Raw genomic sequence first — 23,911 nt, forward strand, 5'->3', positions numbered from 1 at the left:
TCCTCAGTAATTGCCCAGTGGTCTCTTTATTGGAAAATGGGGAGACAATCAGAGCAAACCTGTAGGGAAGCATAAAAAGATAAGATCTAATCTAAGCTGTGGGTAAGAGCCTGGCTGAACAGAGTAAAAGCTTACAGTTACAATTCCTTTAAGAGATTCACTTCCTTCTATTCTATGCCTGATGCAATAGCTGGTTTTTATGAGATGATCAGCCAGAGTTCTCCAGTTACCTGAGGGAAGGCTTCACCTCCCAGTGAGCAATGAAATGATAAGACCACCTGGTCTCAGATGCCATAATTTAACTGGTGGTAATTTGCACCAGTGGATATCAAAGACACATCTGACTTGGTATCTGAAAAGGCAATGTTAATGAAAGTAATATGTGCCCACTATATAACTGTGGGTTATGTGGGTTTCTGGCAGCACAGCCCCAGAAAGTCTATGAAATAGCGTTGTCATCCTGTGTGTGATGTTCATTCCTGGGTATCCCAAGCCTGTTGTGCTTACTATGTAATGATGACTAATTCCTCCCAGTAATAAGACAACAAAGTTGTGTCCAGCTTTGCAAAAAAAAAAGGCTAAATTCCCTCAACCACTTCACTGATTTATGCTGAAGATCTAGAGAACTGACACAACGCTCTTTAAAAACAAGTTTACGGTTATCACAATTTATCAGAAAAGCAGGGCTACCACACTGTGGTAAGGAAATGAACACAATGTTTTCTCTATCATAAAGCATATTATATTCAATAATTGCCAATTTCTTTCTTCTAATTCCACACATATTGGGACATGGAAAATTTGGCGTGGGAAGGCTTTTAAGGAGGAAATTGCATCTTAAATTTTTTAATATATTTCCATAACTTCTAAGCTTTTCAAGAGCTCCTGATGAATTAGAGGATCTCAGTCCTGAGAGCTGAATTTAAACGACCATAAAAGGACTTAAATTTCAGATGATGGGTGCTCAGCCATTCTGAAATTCAGGCGTTATTACAATGTTTCCAGTTAAGCACCCAAAGTCATTAGTCACTTCTGAAAACCTTGGCATAGAGTAAAAGAAAAAATCTCCAACTGAGCTAACATCCTTCATGTACAGACTCATAAAACAAAAACTAGAAAAAAATGTCCTAAAGCCCATGAGTGAGTCAATCTCATTCATTTTGACTGTGGTAAGCTGTAAATTATTTTTATTTAATAACAGCTAATACCTGGCTTTTATACAGCTGCTTGCTTCTATTTTGTTAAATTTTTTAATCGGTGGGCTATAAATATATTATAATCTTGAAATGCAGCATCATGGAGCCATTAGCACAAGAACTTAGTCAGTGTAGACAGACCATCATAGCAAAAGAATCCAGCTAAACAAAATATACACCAAAGTATTTGCTCCTTAGAAGACAATAGAAAATTTTAAACAGGCAAAAATTCCGATGCCCTTCTCACATATTATTCTTGAGAACACATTTTTCAGTCAGATCAAAAGACAGTTGTGTTAATATTTCTTTCTCTGGTTTCTTTTGGCTACTCCTACCAATGAGGCTTTATCACAGACCCCAGTTTCAAGTTTTCTATCCTCTCCTGCAGACCAGAAAGGCAGGAGGTACACCAGGATTGCACAGAGCCTCCCAGGAATGCCTTGCAGAGCACTTGTTTAGGCATTAGCCCAAAGGTGTACCTGGAACAGCCCCCTGGCTCCTAAGCCCCAGCAACTGACTCAACAGACAAGGAGCCAAAATCATCCTCAGCACTGCCTGGAGCATTTAAATATCCCAAAGTGTTTCTTGGGGCACCAGCAGTTTGACTGCAGGAGCTCATTCGGGATGCGACAACTTCACATCCCTGCTGGCCAGACTTTTTCTACCATGGAGACACTGCCAGCCCAGTTATCACCTGCCTGCAGGACCTGACCAAGCAGACTAGCTGCTTGGCAGGTGGGCCTTGTTCTGTCAAACGTGCAAGTTTCAGCCTTGCACCATCAGAACAGTGCTGGGCAGTGACAAAAGAAGCCAAAGAGGTGGTGGTTGCCCAAGCATCCACATTTCATCCAGCACAACAGGTCTGTGCCAGACCCATCACCCTGCAGCTTAGATAAGACTGAAGCCAAGCCTAAACTGGATTGGGCTCCACTTCTCTTACCAGAATATTTTTGCTCTCTGGCCAAATTTTCTGAATGCTCTTGCACAGGGTTGAAAGTCCATGTGAAGCCAGGCTGGAGCTGCAAAGGAAGCCAGTCATCTGACTCCTGTATGAGGGCCTTACAAAGGTCACTTTGTGTTGTTGCAAAGTGATGCTATGCCATATCTCTGCACAAACCCAGTGTGTCATTGTTCAGCTAAGACCGGTTGTTGGACAGGCTGAGGGTTGATTTAGGTGGGGCAGCCCCATCAGTTTCCAAGGGGTTAGTAAAGTCCTTGTGAAATCCTTGCAGTCAGCCTTGGGGCCACGAGCAGCTGTTTGGTTCCTGTCACAACCCCACAGCACAGGCTCCTGACAACAGAGATGGGCATATGGGAGGGATCAGGTCAACACATTCCCATCTCATGTCCTTCTGAAATAGAAACAGGTCCTGAGACTTGCATGAAAAACAGGCAGCTCATAAGGAAGGTAAAGATAAAATACAGAGGAAGAGAGTGGAATTTGAAATGCTAAAGAGATGGATACATCTCTTTAAAGAGAACAGAGAAATACATAATAGGCACCTAGCCACACAAAACACTCAAAGAAAGTGTCCTGGATAAATGCAGCCAATACATTCTTCTGGATATTTTGCTTTCTAGCCCAATCTTAGAAACCTGTGGTTGTGTGTTAATTTTATACATTCATTTAACAGTCAAACCAACCCTCTGTCTCATTTTCACCTAGTTTTAGAAGTTAGCATTTTATTTGGTTTGCAAATAAGATTTCCTTTTAAAGTAAAATTATTGTCAAGTCAATGACTGACAGATTGTCACGTAAAAAATTATAAAACATTTTAAAGAGTTAGGGAGTAAAATATGTATTTGTAGTGCACAACATTAAAATAAATATTACTTTTTTATTCCTAAATGCAAAATATTAAATAGTCACATACAAAAAAATGTTTCACCAAAGAAAGGAACACAAAAATTACTACTCTGCTCCTGCAAATAGGCAGGTCTTATGTGACTTATGTGCTTACACCTCTTGAATTTAATAAGTCTTTGCTTACCCATATGGAAGGTCATGCATGAGGTTATTACTCATACATACCAATTACTTTCACAGGTAAATCAGTAGGAAGCTACTTTGACCAGACCTCTGAAATTTTCCATAATTTTTAAAGTACGAATTTCAATCAAAGCATTATTTTCAGGAATGGTTATTGCTGTTGTCTGCAGTATTGCCCACCAAATGCTCTCTTTGAAGGCGATATTTAGAAATTTTCACTAGCCAAAATTCTACCTCCCTGTTTGTCACAAGGACATTTTGGAAATGTTATCCCTAGGTCAACACTCATCTCGTTGCATTTTAATGAACAGTGTGAGCCCTCCTGATTTGCATAATAGCTGATGGTTTCAAATCCTGCCGGAGCTAACACCTTATTATCCCCTTTCATGAGAGTGCCTGGGTACCAGTGACCTGCACACCTCACTGTTGCCATTATTCGGGGGACGGCATAAGTGCTCAAAGCTTCTGAAAACCAGCCTGCATTAAATAGGTAGCTAAAAATACATAGGCCTAGGCTGCTTACAAGCCAGAGCCCTTTAGCCTCCCACCCTGCCTGTGTGCTGCTGTCTCCAGCTATTTCATTTTCTCCTCAGCAATAGGGGTTTGGAAGTGCTCTGATACAGAATGCATCACTGTCACTTAGCAACCTTTGCTATGGTGCCTAAATGAAGTGTTTTATCAAGGAATTCATGTAAGTTTAGCATTTATAACCAAATCAGAGGGGTTTTCCCTCTGTCCCTCTGATAATTAAAGTATAATAATTAAAGTTTAAAATAAACCTGTGAGGGCTTTGTCTCTGTGACAGAAATAGAAATTAGGAAAAACTGATCTAAAGTTCTGCTTAGAGTTACTGAGATTGCATTTACCTGGATTTTAACCTTTTGCTTGCTTGTTGTGAGAGGACATTGCTGAGTCAGGATGCCTCCTGGGAACAATTGCCTTGGACATTGCCTCTTGCCAGAGACTCCATCAAGTCTTAACTACACTTGAAGTTTAGTACAGTAAGAACAGCTTTAGTGGGAGATTGCTTCCTGATATTTATGTAACTTTTAAGTTGGATGAATTTTAGCATTATGGTTTATTCTCCCTTTTAATGTAAATAATAGTATTCTCAAGTATACATGAGAAAATTTGGAGCAGTACAACCACATGAGAAACTCCTTCAGGTTTAACAACATACACTTGGACTATGCAGCAATAATTTTTGCATATACCAAGCCACGGACTATTTGAAACTACAGGCCAGTAGCCCTGGCAGCTGAAAATGGCTCATCTGCTGAGCAGATTGTGGGTGACAGGCATCTCTTTGCACCTCTTGGCATTCCACCAGCAATCAGCCCACCCTTGGCTGCCGGTCCCTTGGCTGCTGGACAGCTCAGGGTGGGGAGGGACACGGAGGCAGGGATGCACGTGGGTGGAGATACCTTGTAGCAGGCAGCAGGGAGGGCCTGGAGGGCCTGAGGGGACCACGGATCCTGGATACACAAACCAGGACTCCAGTGCTCAGCTTCCTCAGCAAGGGTCACGCTGCAGCTGAGACTGAAAGCCAGGAGCTGGCAAGCCCCAAAGCTGTGAGGGCACCACTCCTGCTCTGCCCTCCTCAGAGGAGGGGTCCCCACCCCGGGCTGGGAACTGCCCGGAGCGGCGCGGGAGGCACCAAGCAGGAGACACAGGTGTGTCAGGCTCCGGGAGTGATTTTTTCCCACAAGACAGCACTGAAGAAGGAAATGAGAAGCGGCCTCTTTTGTGGCTGAGATTCGCTCTGGAGGGCTGCTTCTTGCCTGCCGCTCCTATGTTGCAACACAGGAAATTTGCTTCTGCTAACACCTGGTGTTGTTTCAAACAGCCAGATGGTCCTAACCTCAGTCTCCGGTAATTGATGGCCTACTTGTCTAACCCTGTAACTATCTCTCGTTTTAGACACAGATGCTGCATCTCTCTAAATACTGTTCCACATTAAAACATCCTACCTTCCTGTTTCACGTATCAATCAATGCAGTAATTCTTACAGAAACCAGCAGTGGCCTGTATAAACCAGGAGACAGTGGGTGTAAGCAAGGAGAGATAAAATTATGCAGGCTTAAATTATAAACTGGATGTGCGGTTTGAAGGATTTAGACTCGCATTGCAAAATTAGCTGGGACATAACCAGCAAGCAAACAGACATCAGGCAGTGACCCCAAGAGCAAATGTTAGCTCACACAAGCCAGGATGCCCTGGTATGTACTGCTCTCTGTTACAGGGACTAATGCTAATTTGGTGCTTCTCTGCACCAGCCTAATCCACTGCTCATTTCCAGCAAATCCAAATAGCCTTATACTGCAATACCTTTTTTTTCAGGGTTTTTCTGGTAGATGGTTCTCTTCTTCTAGCTGAGCTCTACTTGTGGGTGGTCTGTTACCACATGATGATGATGAGGCATCCTACAGGCATTAGTCTTAAAGAGTTTGAAGGCCAGAAGCTTTTACTTGACAAATTAGGATCTGCCCCGAGCTACCTGCTTCCTCTCAATCCTTGTTCTAGGCAAACTGAAGGCTGACACCTGGGACCCTGACAACAGACTCAGGAAACAAAAGCTGATGTTACTGGGCTACCAAGATGTTCTGTTTCCTGACATTAAATGGAGACAGTATTCTTCCATCTCTCTTGCTCAGCAAGGATAAAACTTGACTGTCAGATGTTTAGAAGCTGAGCCACTGCTGGTGGCTCAAATACCTTTCTTCCACAATCCTTCAGTTTCACATAGCAACCTCTCTAGGCATTAAAGCCCTTCTTTCAGGGCATGCCTGGGACAGAGGAACTGCCATCATCCCCTCCTTCTGCATGGAGACACATAGGCACAAAGCACAGTGAAGGATTCAGTCAGTCAACACAAGATTTCTGTCCCAGGGCATAGACTGGATCCAGTTCCTTACTTGCCTCCAGGTTTTTGCATTTGTATTTGTCCCTCCCTTTTTGGCAGGTGGTTTTGATCCTGCAATTTCTTTACACATGGTATGTTACCATTCAGGTTCTCATCTGAATGCAGTTATCCCATGCTCTCAAGTTCCCTGATGGACACCAGGAATGTCACTTTATAAGGTCTGCCCACAATTATATGATGATTACTGTAAGAATAAAGAGTCAAATTGGGATGGCCATAGTGAAATTGAGCCTACAGTTTCAGAAGACTTAGAAGCATAAGGTTCTTCTTCCCTCTGAGACCATGTAACTCCTTAATGTAGAACAAAATCCCAGGAGTACAGAGAGGGGTTGGGGGTGGAGAATCAGGAGGAGCAAACAGGGAAAGTGGCTTTTTTGTTTAGGCAGTAAAAAAACCCAGTAGATCAGACCAGCCACCCTTAAAACCACAGTGCTCATTTACAAGAATTTACTAGGTCAAAATAAATGGAAGTGATCCCATGCCAATGATGTGCAGAAATGCAGTGCAGAGCAAGAGAAGAAATGAGCTTTGCAGAGAAGTGCAATACCTATGGAGGCTCTCAGGTTGTGCATGAGAAAGCTAAGTGTGTGTGAACAGCTGAACTGCTCCCTAAGTCACTGTAACTCCAAACAATTTGTTACTGACACAAAACAATGTTTCCAAAAACCACCCCACCCCGTCATACTTTGAGAAATAGAAATGTGTTCATTCCATTCACACAATTTACACAATATCTGGATCTCTACAAGAAAGGTGTAGGATAATATGGAGCCTTCCTCTTTCTTTCCTCTCAGTACACTCCCAATAAAGCTGCTTCACTCTCTGAGCCTTACATTTTTTTGCTCCCAGCTGTTGTCTCTGCCAGCTTGAACTTGACAATTGAGAGGGGTAACTGGAAGGTCACATTTTAAGCATGATCAGTTGAATTTCTGCTTTTCCAATGTACTTATTTGCTCAGGGTTTTTTGGGGTTTTTTTGGTTTTTTGTGTTTCTTTGTTTGTTTTTTTTCCTAAGCACTTCGTTTTCCACACTTCATCTCTAAGAAGCCTTTGCTAACAAAGGTTTTAGATTTTTCTGGCCTTGTTGCAGAACTGCAGCTTCTCTAACACATTAATATTGCACAGGCTCCCAGCAGACAGAGGCTCAAAGCAGTTCAGGACCAGAGAGTGCCTCCTCTTGAGACTGAACTGAGCTACAGATGAACTGAAGCACCTCCTGAAGCCATAGGAAGAGCTCAGCTCATCTCAAAGCCTCTGGAAAGAGAGGTCCCAATATCTGATTGCCAGTCAGCTGGGACATGCATGGGGAACGGAACCACTGCCAGGCCCAAGCCCTGTACCTGGCTCTTCCCAGGTACAGCACAGGCATGTCAGTGAAGCGTCAGGGCATGAGTCCCAGCCCTGGCACACAGTTGCCTGGGACCTCAGCCAGGGCCCCCAGCATTGACCCAGGCAAGGTGTGGGCACAGTGTGAGGGTCAGCAGAGGTCAGCAGAGGCCAGCAGTGCCCTGTGTGCAGGCAGGCAGCTGGACAGCGGCCAAGCGAGCCCGTTGGTGCGGGCGCCTAAAAAGATCCCTACCCTTTACTGGGCAGCAATTTATCTGCAGAGACAGCCACGAGCTTGAAATATAAATAGTTGTATCTAGCAATGGGGAATGGAAACTGTCCTGGTCATTGGTTTTGATGTATTTATGGCTGGTTTTAACGTAAATCTGAGTTTTCACTGCCAACGGTCTAAGCCTGCTGAGCATTCTCTCCTTCCGCCACCATATTTTGGCAAAAGTCAAAAACAAATGCATTTACATCTCCTACCTCTTTGCCTCCAGTATTCTGAAGGGATGAAATGGATTGTGAATTGGATGGAAATCTGTAGCACTCCCTATTCAGACTTCAGACTGCAATCATAGCTGTGCATATCTGAGCAGCCATCCAGATGCTAATGGAGCTGATCCTGTGTCAGTAAGATTAGAGAAAGGCCTCCATCGTTTAATTTTTAAATATTTATTGCCTATAAATCGAAGGGCCAACACATACTGAGATAACAGGGGAAATATCTTTTCTTGCCTGGGTTAACAGTAATGTTATAAGATAAAGCTGTTATTTTAAAACTTGACTTATTTTCACTTTTCACTAGTGTTTTTAACTGTCCTGAAAAGAAGGATGTTTATACAATTTTGCAAAGAAACATGAACTGTTCTACTCCATTTACATTTCTTTGTTCCAAAATGTATTCCTCTTGTTGAGATTCCAGCAGACAAGGAAAGCAGACACAGCGGTTACTTTCCAATGTGAAACTTAAAACCACAATCTCCTGCTCAGAAAACACAGAATGAGTCACAGGAAGGGGCCACTTGCTTGCAAAACTCATTAAAAGCAAGGCAAGGCAAAATGGATTTCCTGTATCAATAAATAGATTGCTGGCAGTAGGCAGAACACCTGACAGTGCTGGAGGCTAAAAACCAGTCCAAGGGTAACCATTAGTAAAGTCAGATCAATTCTTCAGCCCAGAAACTCTATCTCTCCAGTACACAGTTTTCTTGGAATTAGTTGTCTTAATCCAGCAAAGTGTTTAAGAATATGCATAAGTTTCAGGGAGGGATGAGTTAAACACTTGCTAAAATAGGCTGGAAAATGATGATGTCTGTATTTATTCACAAGCAAGCTGTATTAAGAGGATGCATGCATGGTACCACTGAGGTGCAGATAGTGCAGGTGAAAGCTTTGTTTCCCAAGTTCATGAAAAAATAATAAAGAAGTCCTAGTCCTTACATAAGCTTAAAATTTAGCTGTAATTGCAACTTTGTTTTGCTGTTAGTAGTACTCCTTGGACACATGAGCATAGAATTCCTTTTGTTCAATGTTATTCTCTTCTGTCTGGCAATGAAGCCAAAAGGGCCTTCTGATGTCTTCTGTGCAGCACAGACACACGGGATCTCAGGCTGTGCTCGTAGGGGGCACAAGGCAGAGCCCAGTGCCTGACCCAGCACCACCCAGGGTCAGCACAGGGCTAGGAACAAGAAGGTGCTTTTTGGCCACTTGCTCTGGTTTTGTTCCCTTTCTCTAGTTCCCCTTAAAAAAGAAAAAAAACTTAATTCTCATTTTACTTTTATTTTTCTCCCTGACTTCCCAATGGCTGTAAAGGTCTCGATGAAGGTCTCTTCCCACAGCATCCAACAGCTGTAATTCCTCAGCACTGTCTCTTGGCTCCCATTTACAAGTAGCCCTTTGATTGCCTATTTCCAAAATGCTACTGAACACAATGAGGGACTGTATTTTACTGCAAGCACAAGAGTGAGACTACCTGAGGTCATGGCACAGTGAGTATATTCCCTTCACCAGTGTACTTTGCTGGAGTTTTATGAAAAGAAAGAAAAAAAATAAACATAAAACAAAGAAACCTAAGAACAACCCTCAGACTTCACCTTCTCATGCATTCATAAAGGAGCTGCAAGTTACATTAGTGATATTTTTAGACACTATCTCTTAGCATCAACCATCTTCTGACTCTGGCAATGAACTATCCTGAGGTACTTGATGGCACATGCAATGCATATTGAATTAAGGCTATTTATAAGGATGAAAATGTAGCATTCAGGAAATATTCCCTACCTTTCCCATGGCATCAAAAGATGCCCCCCCCCCCCCCCCCCCCCCCAACAACTTTATGTTCTTTGCTCCTAAGGAGCTTCCTCCCCCAGACTACTGTATCTTTAGTGTCAATGGGATCTTCCAGGAGCAATGAGAGCATCCTTATAAAGTTTGGTTTGCTGATGCAAAAGCACCATTTCTCTGACTTTTTAATTAAAAGGGTACCTTAATTTCAAAGTCTGTCTCCAGAGCTCCAGGGTAAATGTTTATACAAGGCAGAGACATATAGAAGATAGAGAAAACTGAAGAAGCAGTGACTGCAGGCTGCCCAAATACGGCCACTCTTGTATTTTTAACAGAGAACTTGAGATGCCGCAGAGCCTTATCAACCCCAAACATCTTTGTTTCCATACCAGCACTCACAGGCCTGGCAGTATCACTGTACTGCAGTGAGGCTGCTCAGCAAACCTGGCAGGGGAGCAAAAGGCACCACTGTGTTCTCAGGGACAGGAGGAGAAAAGGTTATTGGCTTTTCCCCAGCAGGATGGCCTGTGTCAAAGAGAAGCCCACAAAACAGGCTATCTGGTCTCACTGCCATGGATGGATGGCAGCATCCCCATTCAAAACAGATGGACAGCTTTTGCTTAGGTCACACTAGGAATTAGACAAAAGGAAGATTCAAAAATTCTGGGCTGGGGTAGGATTCCTAACTGCTCTGATTTGCTCCAGTTCGCGTCTGGTTGCTCTTGGCTCCAAGGTGCTGTTCCTATGTCCCAAAACAGCCAGGGCCCAGATCCTGGCCCCATCTCCCTCAGTAAACTCTTACAGATTTAAAAGGCTCTGGGTAAAACACTGCAGCTGAACAGCAAAATTAATATAAGTGACACTGGATAGCCCCAGTAAGAAACAGGCAGTGGAGACTGGAGATACAAAAGCCATGCTTTACATGTTCAGCAGTTGTGCAAAAGCACTCTGCCATTATCAAAGAACACAGAAAAATAGGAAAGTCAGGAAAAAATTTATTTTTGCCTTTATTACAATATATATTTCTACTCTTTGCATTCAGCAGATCAAAATGAAGTGTTAAAACTATTTTCATCACTGCAGTAGCACATACATATACAGAGTAAACACTGTATATAAATAGGCTTTCAAATAATAACAAACTATATCTACAAATAGAAAATATCCAATACCTCTTTCTCCTCCTTCCCCAAATTACAGCAGTAACATTTTATGTTCAGCATAACTAATGTCACAAGTACGACATTCTCTCCCTCCCATGACCCAGCTAGAGTGGTGTGGTCATCAGCATCAAGAAAATAAACATTAGTCCCTCCTCACTGCTGCATATTCTAGTTTCTGTGTATTGTATGAATAGAATATACTGTGATTTAATGTGTCTGCATACTTATGTTAACATATTCTTTCTGTAACAAAAACCAGCATTACACTCCAAGCAAGGTTGATTTTTTTTCTTTCACAGAAAGAGTAGCATTTTTTAATATATTTTTCTGCTACATGATTTAACAAAGCAGTTTAAATATTATGCTAAAATTATAAAGCTACCAAATCAAAATGTCTTATACGTTCTGGAAAGTATGGTGATGCTTCTAGCAGGTCAAACCCCTGATTTTCATGTAAGTGTCCTTTTTGTCAGTAAATTTGATAAAAGTTACAGCAACACACATTCCTGACAGTGTTCAGCTATATTTCAGTTTCATATACAAAGGGGGATGCAGCAACTCAGAAGCGAAGCTCTGAACGTCACAGAATCACAGAAAAGTTGGTCAGAAGGGACCCCTGGAGGTCATGCAGTCCAACTTCAGCCTTAAAGCAGATGGATACCAACACTAGATCAAGTCAACCATAACCCTGTTGAACCAAATCTCGAAAAACTCTGGGACAGATTCTGCAGCACCTCAGGGTTACCTGTACCAGCACTGCACTGTGGCCACAATCTGACAATTAAAACAGTTCCTTATTCACATTATCATTTGGTTTTAAATACTAAAGGCAAGAAACAACCCTGGATTGCCCATTTATTAAGTTATAAATAAATATATCACAGGCTTTAATTGTGGAGAATTTTCAGGGACCATCTTTTCTGGGGGGAGTTGCTGTGTGTACCATCTTGGGAAAACATATTTTAACTACTGTTAAGGATAAAAACCACAAAACTGACAGCCTCTCACTGAAGAGAACAGTTAGTTTTATTTTATATATTTTATATAATAAATGGCTTGAAATAGGCCTTTACCAAAACGGAATTTAAATAGGATGCAGCTAGTACATCTGTCAATTTATTCAATCATTAATGACAAGTATTAATAGATAATTAAAGTGTGGCTATATTTAGAGATGCAACAATCTCAGTTTGGCAATCTGCAATCCCCACTGATTGTCTTTCAGAAAATCCACCCCATATTTCTTACACCTTGAAGTAAAAAGATATTTGCATTTTCTTTAAACTTTCAAGAGAACACAATCAGTTCTGGGTTGTCAAACACTTGTCAAACAAATGTCAAACACACATTTCTTCCTCTTTGTGTCTAATCCTGATATGTCCAAAGCAGATATTTACCTTTCCTGAAGTAGCAATGTTCATGTGAAAGGAAGACTTAGGGAGGGCTCTCCACTGCACACTGCAGCTATGTAAAGCATTGCACTTGTTCTCATGACTATTGAAGGCACAGAGAAATCATAAATTGGCCCACTTAGAACCCAGATAAAGTCTTCAGTAGTAAAACTTAGAAAACCCCTACCAGAGAGTTCCCATCCTATCTACACTGCTATCACTCTTGACATGCAAAACCAGAATTTGTTGTTACAAAAGAAATGTGATACAGAGCAGCCATTTCCAAATTTCTGGGTGATAAACAACCATAATCACATCTTAAAACTTCTTCTGGACCACTCTGCCTTCCTGTTAATAAACTCTTAAGTGAAAACACTACAAAGCAGCTGCAAAACACTTACCATAGCCTCAGATCACAAGCTGGCAGAGACCACAGCTTGTGAACCACCAGTGTAGTCATACTGAAATACAATGTACATAGAAGCCCATGATGCCATTTCAGAGAACAATTAGACTTTTCAGTATATTCCAAAAGGAAAAAAAAATTCTTTCCTATCTACAACATATTTGAAATCATTTGGCATGTGGGCACTTGGAGTCCATATTTTAAGTACCACATTGTGTAAAGGCAGACCATTTGGAAAACGTTATCAACTGATCCACAGTATTGCTTTTAGTGCACACAGTTCAGTCTTAAGGCTGTCAAAAGCAATATCTACAGCTTGTGTCTGGATAAATATGGAAAAAAAAGGAAAAAAAGGAGATTTCATTATCTTAAAGGAGAGTAAATTGCACTAAAAGTATCCATTCTTTGTGATACAAAACAAAGCAAAAAAAAAATCCATACAGTAAAAACCTGAGATGCGTCATTCGCCAGCATCAGAATTCACATTTTAACCAAAATAATATTTCAAACAAAACTATTCCATTTTGATAAAATCCTTACTGTTTTTGGCTCAGTAAAAAAATCTTCAACCTCAGCACACTGCGCGTAGGAAAGATGTGTTTACTGAAAATCACCCACTTCAGTAAGGTGGGCACTATCCACAGTGGCCTGTATCTTCCACTAGAACACATACAGATCCAAAAAGCTACTCCCAAAGTATGATAGTTCTCAAACTGAGAAAGACTGGAAGAATCTGGCCATCCTATTTCATTTACTTTCTATTTAGAATACATATAATTTATTTCCTCAGAAGTGTCCCATGTCAAAACAGGCTGGAATCAATCAAACACAGCTCAATTGGTTTTGACAGCTACACTGATTTACATCTGCTGAGGACCTCAACCAGTAATTAACTCTTAAACAAATAGTTGTTGGTCAAGCAAGGGAAGAGAGGAGGAATCATTTGCTCCTTCAGAGAGAAGGATTTTGATATCTAGATTGTAATCCCTGTCTGTGTCACCAGATAATGTCAGGAATGGTGAGCACCTTCAGCTCCCTTACTGGCAAGAGGTTCTGACAGGATGGAAGATGGCTTCAGTGATGCAGAACAGATGTGGAATCACTTTACAACCTTATGGCATGTTTACCTGCAACCTCAACATCACTGCACTTTTAATTGACCTTATATAATGAAAGTGCATGGCAAAATTTGAGGACCTGGGAGAGGACGTAGAAAAGCAACTCCTATTCCTAACAAGACTCCTCTTGTCTGGAAACCTAAGTATGAAAAAGCATTCCTAAGTTTGCTCACAACAGAAGAATACAATGCTCACAACTTCACAGATTCCAACTGAACTGTCAACAGCAAAAGCCAAGTGATGTCCTTTCAACACAAGCCAACCCAGTCTTTAAGGTGAGACCAACAATTTGGAGACATGGTTAAGATGAGGCTGGATGTACATCCTGAGTTTCAAATGGTGGCAGAGGTTCTCTCCAGTAGGTGAACTGGCTGTAGGTGTCAGAACAAGGGAAGTCTGAAGAATGACTTCTTTTCAGCAAAGGGAAAATGTGATCTACCACTTCACAGAGTCTGACATAGCTGGAAAATAAAAAAAATAGAATGCTGAACCATTTCAGATCATCTTTATTATGAACTTTTTAAACGTCCCAATCACTAAGGCGTGACTACATTTACAAACGGACAAAATGGACAAGTGACCCTCCTCAAAGGAATAAAACTAAATTGAATTTTGGTGCCCAGCTTCCAGACAGGATTCACAGTTAGGATAAAAAATTCATTCTAATCCATTCATTCTAACACATGATACTTACCTGGTGAGAAACAGATGCCATTTTACACCCAGATCATCTGCTAAAATATTCAAGCACCACATTCTGCTTCTCTATTTCTGTCCAGCTTGGCTCAAGCAGCTCCCTGCTCAACTGATTATTCATATTTGATACACATATGGCTGCCCTTCAATTAAGGACACCAACACTTAAAATTACTAAAAGCCATTCCAGTGTTAGGGGTTAACAGTGCCTAAGCATCTTTCTGGAAGCATTTGACCCTCTCTTCAGATTTTGTTTTCTGGCTCTTCTAGATAGGAGATCCAGGAAAAGGAAATTTTGAAAAGGCCAGGAAAAGGCAGATGGCATCAGCACACTAGCGAGTCTCATTTTTATGCAGACTAAATCCTCCACTTTTAAATCTTTTACATGAATAAAGTAGATGGAATTTATTATATTAAATATAAAAAAATTCTTTTTGTCAGTTTAGCTGAAGGGAAGTGGAAAGTCTGTATTTTAATCTAAATCTTTTTTGTTTGGTTTGAAGTATTCTAAAGAATCTTTAATTACTAAAATTGAATGGATCTATGGGCAACTTGAGTCATAAGCTAGAGTAAATGAATTTTAGTCCATGAAGTGTTAGGAATAAGAGATTACTTACGATGAGATGTTTGTCTTTGCATGCTCTTGTATAAGTTCTCCTTTAGGGTTAACTGTAAATATCCTGTTTAAAGAAACCCCCACTTGTTTGTATGAATAAACATCCTAAAAAGAATAAAAAAGAAGAAAAATCATGATTCTGCCTTTGCAAAATCATGTGTAATCTTGCTGTAATATATTACACAAAAGAACATATTTACACAGAACTGGTACTAAATTTATCTAGTTATTGTGTGCCTGAAATTCTCCATTATGTTACAAATGAGGTCAATCTAATGAAATGTTCATGAAACAGACAATTTCCTGCTAGATAAGAAGTTTGCCACTTCAGTTTAAACTGTTAATCAAAATTATGTTCATTTTTTTCAGTTAACTTCCCTTGACACAATAATAACATTCAGTAAAGAACTAATGACATTTGGTGTAAGAGCACATTAACACTTTCATTTTTCTTTCAGAGAATATTTAATGTCCTGTGTGCATTGTACCAAGTATGTTACAACAGTGTCCAGAGGTTAAAATGTAACTGACACATAAAACAGGAGTTATTTTTTAAGGGCAAGGTCACAAAATTCATAACAAATATGTCTATACCAAAGCCATCACTTAGCTCGAGTTCAGATTTGTGGCATATTCATATGGCATACTCCATGTCAGAACAAGGGAAACAGAAGGGAAAGCAAGATATAGATGCTAAAACAGCAGCAGTGAGCCACAGCAGGTAATGCAGATACAACTATGGAAAGTACAGTTAGAAGTCAGAATTAAGAATGTCTTCTACAAAATTCATATTGTTAAAGAAAACAATAAATAAGTTTTGATCTGCTCTGACGAAAAGCTTGAGAAAACCAAAATTGAAAATATCTCCCAGAAGATCAGAGCAAAACCAGTTTCCATTTTGCTAACATAAATCATGGTTTCAAAAGCCAAGATGGTGAAAAACTGGAACGTTAATGAAACCACAAAGTTTATTATTATTTCTATATTGTTAAGACTGTTCAAAAAAATTAAGTAACTGAACAAAAGTGAAGAGCAGTCACTTCAAGAATTCAGCATCATGGCAGTCCAAACACTGTCCACACCTCTAACACCCATGTGTACAGAAATTTCCCTGAGTTTGTTCTTGGAAAAAAGAATTGAAACCAAAAACATAACAAAACAACAACAACAACAAACCAACTTCCAAAAAAAACCAAAATAGAAAAACAACAGAAAACCCAGAGCAGAAAACTGAGAAAGTTGTGATCCTGAGCTATACAAAACCCATGGCACATTGCACACCTCAAGCCTGCATGCTGGCAGCAAGCATGAGAGTGATTACTTCAGAAACAGTAACTTACTGTTTAACTTAAAATAGTGTTGAAATAAAATCATTATTTTAATGCATGTTTCCCTGAGGTTCAAAAAAAAAAAATGGAACTAGAGGTAGTTATTATCCATAATACAACATCACAGTTTTTAAAATGTCATTTCATAATCATGTTTAAAGGTGCCTTGATAATGGAAACTTAGCTGCCTATAATATAACAGTTCAATACAGCAGTGGGATAGTGAGGACCTCTGTAACCTCTGACAAAATGCTTTTAAAGAAGGGGTAATTACATGCCAGGGTCCTCAAGCCCATGAGACTGTTTCCTTCTCTTAACAGCATTCTTTGGTCCAGGACAGGAGCTTTCTATAGCCCAAATATCCAGTCTTCCAAAAGGTGATGGATCTGTTTTTCATTTTCTATGTCTAATATATCACTTTCCATCCTTTTCTATGTCCAATATATCATATTGGACATATCCTTTTCTATGTCAAATATATCACTTTCCATACAAAATAGGAGCTTTTGACTTTGATGGGACATTCAAGGTTATCTGAGTGTACTTAGAGAAGTGTAAGTCCCACCAATATTAATCTGGAATATTTTCTGTCTGTCCACAGTTACCTCACTGCCACTGTATCTGTGTGGATTAAAATGAGATTACTGTTTCTACACAAGCTTAACTGCTAATTTATGCAGATATAACCTAGTTACTTTGCTGCTCTTCCATCTCTGAATCCTACATCATGGTATTTTTGAGGAAGAACCTTAAGAAAGTTAACCTTAACTTTCTTTTGTACAGGGCCTAAAAAATTGTGCCTAATTCTCATTTAAAGCTTCTAGGTTCTAATACAACACAACCACGAAATAACAGCAATGTTTCTGTTCTCTGCAACAAAAATAAATTCAGCTATTACTTACAGCAGGTCTGTTTCCAAAAGCAGCATAAAAGGGCTCTGTGTTAGGATAAAACAAATTCTTGATGTCTGTCAAACACTGAACTTTAAATTTTTCTGGCTTCTTTTCTATGACCTCCCTGAAACGATAAAAAGGAAGCTGAATAAGTATACATGAAATACACCACAAACCATTTTATCTTTATTCAACATTTTCACCTGGCTAGATACTACTGCATCCACCCTTCTCCAATAAATCTTTCAGAAGTCAGATTGCCCATGAAAACAGAGCAGTATTCCCAAGCTTACATAATGGGCACATTAAATAAATCCTCTGAAACAAGGTAACTTCTATTGAAGCCTACATTACAATGACGGCTTACTGAGCAAGGATACTGGATTACAGGGAGTAGCTGCTAAATCAATCCTTATGAGACATAAACTCTCACCAAGTAAACTGCCTCCTGAGAACTGCAGAATGGTTCATAGATTATATTAGCCCTCATTGTTTATGGTGCTGGGTTTTTTTTTTTGAAATTTTATTGTTAAAACAATTGCAATCACCATATGTGCTAGAAGCACCTCAGCCTGTTAAGACAGAATTAGAGTCAGGTTCACCACCACTGCTGATTAGCAAAAGTTAAGGAATTAAGGAATCTTCTATTTCTCTTCAGCTGCTTCTTGCAGAATAGAGAATTCATTAATGAACACAGGAGTTATCTCATTTCTGGGCAAAAGCCCTTTCACAACAACTTCTCTTGGCAAGAGGACTGAACAGGTGGCAGAGTCTGGAGTTCCCATAACATAGGAAGATGCCAGCATGACACAAAAACACTTAAGAAGCTCAGAATCCAAGATCCTAGTACCAACACAAATGTCAAGGAAGATGTGAATAGTACAGAAGTGTCATGGGAGTAAAGCAACCCTTTGGATCCATGTATAAATCAAGGCCTGAGAATGTGCAAAAGATGAATAAAAACCACCTTTCCTCAGTCTCACATACACTTGATCTCAAACTTACAAGGATTAAATTTATGGATAAAACAGTGAAGTAATTTATTGCCCACACACCTCAGAAGTTACAATAGTGTACACTGAAAGATGGGCATTCCTTAGTCTAAACAAGATACCAAAAGGAGTATCATTTTAAAGGTATCTCTAGATACAAGGAGCATAAGATAGCAGTAACTACCTTTCACTGCATTTAGTACTTAATCAGTCTGAGAAGTGCACTCTAATTCCTCCATGGTTTCTTATATTTAGAATGTGGCTGGTAAGACAGCCTGTAGCATGTCACTCAATCAGGAGAACATCTGAACAACCTTCCATTAAAAATTCTAATGAAATATATCTTGTCACAGCAGCTTTTAACAGCTTAAAATATTTTCAGTAATCACTTGACATGCTTCGCTGCATTAGGCAGAAGGTACAATATTCATAATCTGTGCTGTTATTATTCACTCACCCCAGTTCAACACCTAGGAAAGATAACATTGTCCTCACAGAATCCCACAGTGAAGTCAGGCATATAGAAAGTTCATTTCATTTTCACATGAATTTCTTCAAAACCCATCAAGAAATAACCTTCCACAAAAATATACTTATGCTAACTGGAACACCTTACAGGTAAAGACAAGAATGATGGCTATGAAAATGCCCACAGAAATATTGGAAAAATGTGGACATTTCTCTCTAAATATGAACACACAATGTTAAACACATGAAGTCACCAAGCAGTACCTACTGGTAAACAGTGAACACAGCTGTGCCTTAATATACACCTAAGATATAAACTAGGCAAAACTAGATAATGAGTAACTACTGAATTTTGGTCTTTCTCTAACAAAATTTCTTAATTAAATTTTGCACCAATATGTAAAAAAAATTAAATTATTAATTATTTCAAGCACTCCCACTTAAAAAAGCTGATAATTCAGACTCCACCAACCTTAGTTTCTGTCTCTGTAAAAGCAAAATTGCATTACCTGTGAAGAGCTGAGAATAGGCTGCTTGGACTCAGCAAAACTGGCCCCTGAGGCAGCACAGTTCCTCTTTCATTGACCCAGTGCAAGTATCCTCTGGTCATGCCTGCCATTCCAATAGCTCGTGCTGAGCAGTACAAAAATTTATATCCATTTCTGTGAGCAGATATAAAAGAAGAAACTACTGTAAAAATAAAGCAAGTGTTTAGATAGTGACAATTTTGAGGGTTTACTTTTACATGAATCAATCATGGCTGTTTAACAGTATGTTTAACCCAGACTTATTTTAAAAAGAGTAGAAACATTTATGCCAGAAAACTGGGTAATTAAAACCAATCTAGCCCTGCTGCATTTAGTGATTACACCTAAAGAGGGCTCATTTATCTCTGCTCCTCTCAGGACTTGTGACTCCTTATGGTTATCTTTCCACCCCTGCCTGGTGGAACCATTCTCCTTAGAATTAACTGGAAAGACATCTGCAAAGAGGAAAACATTTGGCATGAAGCAGACAATGGTATATTGGCCTTTGTTGTATTAACAGTGTTGCATTCCTGCCTCTCGGGCCTCTACAAAAAAAGATGTCCAGCAATAACACATTTTCTCAAGCCGGAACAACTTGAGCTTCAAAACACAGTATGAGAAGTAATCTTTAACCTGACACTGAAATGAAAGTATTGGCATTAGTCACAGGTTGCCTTTGATTCTGTTCATGTTAGAACGGAATCCTATCTTATATTAGCTCAACTTAGCAGCTTACTTTCCAATTCCTATTGAAAAATTAATTTTCATAAAACAGACTGTATTCAGCACACGCATGGTCATTAGATCTAACTATTAAGCATTTATATGGTGTTCAGCTGTAATATAGCCACGACATAATTAACTCAGTAATTTGAAAACCAACATGACTCAAATCTATTTTTTGCCCTATGTTTATGATCATCAAAGCCCTAACAACTGATAATGCTGGTAGGCACAGAAATAACAACTGCAATTAAAAAAATTAATTAACATTTCCACCAAATGTAATGCAGAGGTTATACATAAAACTCAGCATGTGAATTTCCAGACTGTCCTGTCTTTTCTGTGAACATGTTTGTCTAACATGCAGAGAAGTGTCTCTGGCATAATTTAGATTCCAATATCCATAATTTATAATTCATCATCCATGTAAAACAAAAAGCAATAAACGATCCTTAGCATAACTCTAGTACACAGAACAAATCAGATTAACTAAGAGGAGAGTAGTGATGTGAACCAGAGGCTCCTCACACGTTCATGGTAATTTAAATATATAAGAAAAGATGACATTCTTGCAATAAAAGAAAACTCACAGATAGAGGGCTTTTGCTTTTGTTGTCACAAAGCAGGTTTTGCTCTGCATATCATGCAGGAGACATTGACACTGTGTAAGCATCACTAAAGCAAGAAGATATTGATGAAATTGACACCCTTATAGGTTAAGAGAAGCCAAGAGAAATTTAAATTTTTACACACAAATGAATAAACACAAGCCACAGATGCATGCAGATTTACTGAATACTCACTGGCTCACTTTGTGGTACAACTTTGCAATCCCTTGGTGTGTCCAGTCTTTGCCAAGAGTTGGCAAAATATGACCTAAAGTATCTGACCTAAATAAAGGAAAAACAATATAAGTGAGCTGAAAAAACCCCATAGTTATAATAACAGTCAAGTCTAATACAAATCCCACTAACTTACTTGGAAGCTGCAAATGGAAAAAGGTATTCTGTAAGGAACTGATTGTCATCAGAAGAAAATTAGTTTATTCCCTTTTCTTTTTAGATAGACTGACATGCTCATCCTTGGCCATGTTGTTTAAATTACTCCTGTGCCCCAAGATGGATAAGCTTGTGCCCCAAAAGGTAATACAGAAGTCACAGCATACAAGCATCACTCAGACCTCTAGGAGGCCACCAATGCTAAACATAATTTTTGAGGTATATGTTAAATGTTTTCTAAATAAACCAAACCTACCCATAATGGACATTTATGAGAAATTTAAAGTATGAGGTAAGTCACATTTTAGCTTACTTCAAACTAACTTCTCCACATTAAGCCAGGAGTTGGTCAGGTGTAAACTATTTTCAAATATTCGTTCTGGCTTCAATGTATTTCTGGCTTTATATGATAGAAAAATATTTACACTATAATAACAAATAGTGCAAATGAGCATCTTGCTTGACAAAGTACTGTACAGATACACAGTAAGAAGTCCACACCCTGAATAACTTGCATCTTAGAGGAAGAAATATTAGACAGTGGCTTAGGTTGGATTTGCACTGGCATTGTAAGGTGAAGTGATTCAATAACTCTGGGCAGATCAACAGCAGAGGGAATAGATCCCACTCACTTCACTGAAGCTTAAGAAAGCAAAGTGGGGAGAGATGTTAATTTACATTGGCACCAAACGAGAAGTTTGACATACAATGGATAAATCACAAGGAAGAAGACAATTTCAGTCTAAATCAAGTATTTTATTTCCCACAGACTGCTCTTGAAAATTATTTTTCCTTGTTTTTTTCCTAATTAGATATAGCTAAGTTTGATTTTGAAATAAATTAATTTCAAAACAAATTAAACATCTCACTACAAAAGACAATGCTTGTATTTTTATTTCATGCTTTCCCTGTTACACACACAATTGTTTTCCCTAGTGTTAAATACAATAAATAAATAGAAACCAGCAAGTCAATAAAACCTTTTGGTCACTCCAAAATTATGAGTTTTACCCAAAGTACTAATCTGAAACTCTCCATCAGATTCTAGTTCTGACATTGATTTTGGAGTCTAGTCTTCTAAGTAATAATGCCTAAGACCGGAATGCGCCAGGAGTCATTTAAAACAAAATTCATATTTCTTCTTTTTAATTACTCCTTCATATTTAATTATTACCTACATCATGAGTGTGATGCAACAAAAAGGTCAGGATTTTGCAGAAGGTCCTCCAATACTATCATGAAACGCCAATAGATAACAAATAATGGGTACATATGGCATGTGTCTATTAAATTACGAATTCAACTAAAGATTGTTGTATTGTTTGAAAGCCAAATGTAAAAATTAAAAAAAATTAAAAAAAAAAAACCAAACAACCCAAAACCAAGAAATAAAACGTCCCAAAACACTTGTATATGAAGATTTTATGATTAACACTCCTTGTTAATTATATTTTCCTTTAAACTAAAGAGGAAAATCCTTGTATATAAAGCCTCTCCCTGTTCATGAACTCACCGTGTGATTGTTCCATCAATATCAGAAATAACAACTTTATCATCCCAATTCCATAGGTAAATGGTGCCTTCACAGCGGCAAGTGCCTTGATATTGGGTTGTAACACTAAAGGTCACATCATTAGGGCCATTCTTGAGCTTTAAGCTTTTCTGCAAGACATTATCAGCAAGGTGATCAACAACCTAAGCATGTAAAATGGACACAGTGTAAAAGCTGCACATGAGCATTGCCTTGGTGTTTTTGGCTGGGGAAGCTGGTGTGGATTTCTCCTCCCATAAAGTCAAATCCATTTGTGGGATTTTTTTTGGCCAAAGACCAGGGTGTACTTGGGGGGTAATTCAGAAGGATAGGGAGAACCAGTATGTGCCTCAGGGAGATTTAACACTGGGCGAAAAATAATCTGTGGTGTAAATTGTAGGCTGCAGAAAGCAAAGTAACAGCAACGACATGAACTGGTGAAGAATGAATTTTGCAAGGAGCGAGGGAAATGATCTGATGACCCGAGCTGGACCCGTGTTGGTGCCAACAATCAGGTATGCTGCTCTCCTCTCCTGACCACCCATTCCGATGCAATGGAGCCCAAGTCATGGATAGGGAGGGGTGGAGGAAGCCCATGGAATGGGAAAGTAGTATATATCTATGAAAGGATAGGATAGTAGTTAATGAAATGTATGTTTGGTATAGAGATGATTAAGGATGTAGTTAAATTGAATCTGTGGGCAAGGAGATCTCTATAATGAGAAATAAATACAATGGAACAGTTAGAAGATACATAAATTATGTGGGACCTGAGTGTGATACAAATGGTATGGAGTGGGGTGGAAATTGTTATAGGTCTGGCTAAGCTGGAGCTCACCTCCCCACAGCCATCGTCACAGTGCTGTGCTTTGCACTGGCAGCTGGAAAGGTGTTGGTGTTTTGGGCACTGCTGAGCAGCACTGCCAAAGCACCAGCACTGTCTCTCCAACATTCCTTCCCCATCAAGGGGCTGGGGGTGGGCAGGGTCCTGGGAGGGGACACAACCAGGCCAGATGATCCAAATTAACCAAAGGGGTATTCCCTACCATATGACATCAGCTTAGATATAAAAGTTAAGGAAAGGAGGAGGAACGAGGGGAATTTGTTATTTTACAATGTTTGCCTCCCACAGCTGAAGCCCTGCTTTCTGGGAAGTGGCTGAGCATCCCTCACTGGTGGGAAGCAGAGAATATACTTGTTTTTCTCTTTGTTTATCCACCTTATGTTCTCTCCCCCGTCCCACTGAGAAGGGGAGTGACAGAGCGGCTTGGCTGGGCACCTGCCATCCAACCAGTCAACCCAATTTGGTCACACTGAATTTTATTGCTTTCAGTAGAAGTA

General features: G+C 39.6%; 1 protein-coding gene across 3 annotated transcripts in view; it reads right to left on the minus strand.

The window, feature by feature from the left end:
• Nucleotides 1–10,695: 10,695 nt before the first annotated feature.
• LPIN1 (lipin 1) overlaps nucleotides 10,696–23,911 on the minus strand; it is a 79,710-nt gene continuing 66,494 nt past the window's right edge. For all 3 annotated transcript variants that reach the window (XM_036380156.1, XM_036380154.2, XM_036380155.1), the window contains 6 exons: nucleotides 22,553–22,701; nucleotides 20,845–20,931; nucleotides 19,301–19,453; nucleotides 17,341–17,455; nucleotides 15,112–15,215; nucleotides 10,696–14,259 (listed from right to left, as the gene is read on the minus strand). In XM_036380156.1, the coding sequence (XP_036236049.1) occupies nucleotides 14,100–14,259; nucleotides 15,112–15,215; nucleotides 17,341–17,455; nucleotides 19,301–19,453; nucleotides 20,845–20,931; nucleotides 22,553–22,701 (768 nt within the window). In that variant the 3' untranslated portion in view covers nucleotides 10,696–14,099. The remainder of the gene's footprint in view (nucleotides 14,260–15,111; nucleotides 15,216–17,340; nucleotides 17,456–19,300; nucleotides 19,454–20,844; nucleotides 20,932–22,552; nucleotides 22,702–23,911) is intronic.

Source organism: Molothrus ater, chromosome 3 (assembly GCF_012460135.2).
Source record: "Molothrus ater isolate BHLD 08-10-18 breed brown headed cowbird chromosome 3, BPBGC_Mater_1.1, whole genome shotgun sequence".
Lineage (NCBI taxonomy): Eukaryota > Metazoa > Chordata > Aves > Passeriformes > Icteridae > Molothrus > Molothrus ater.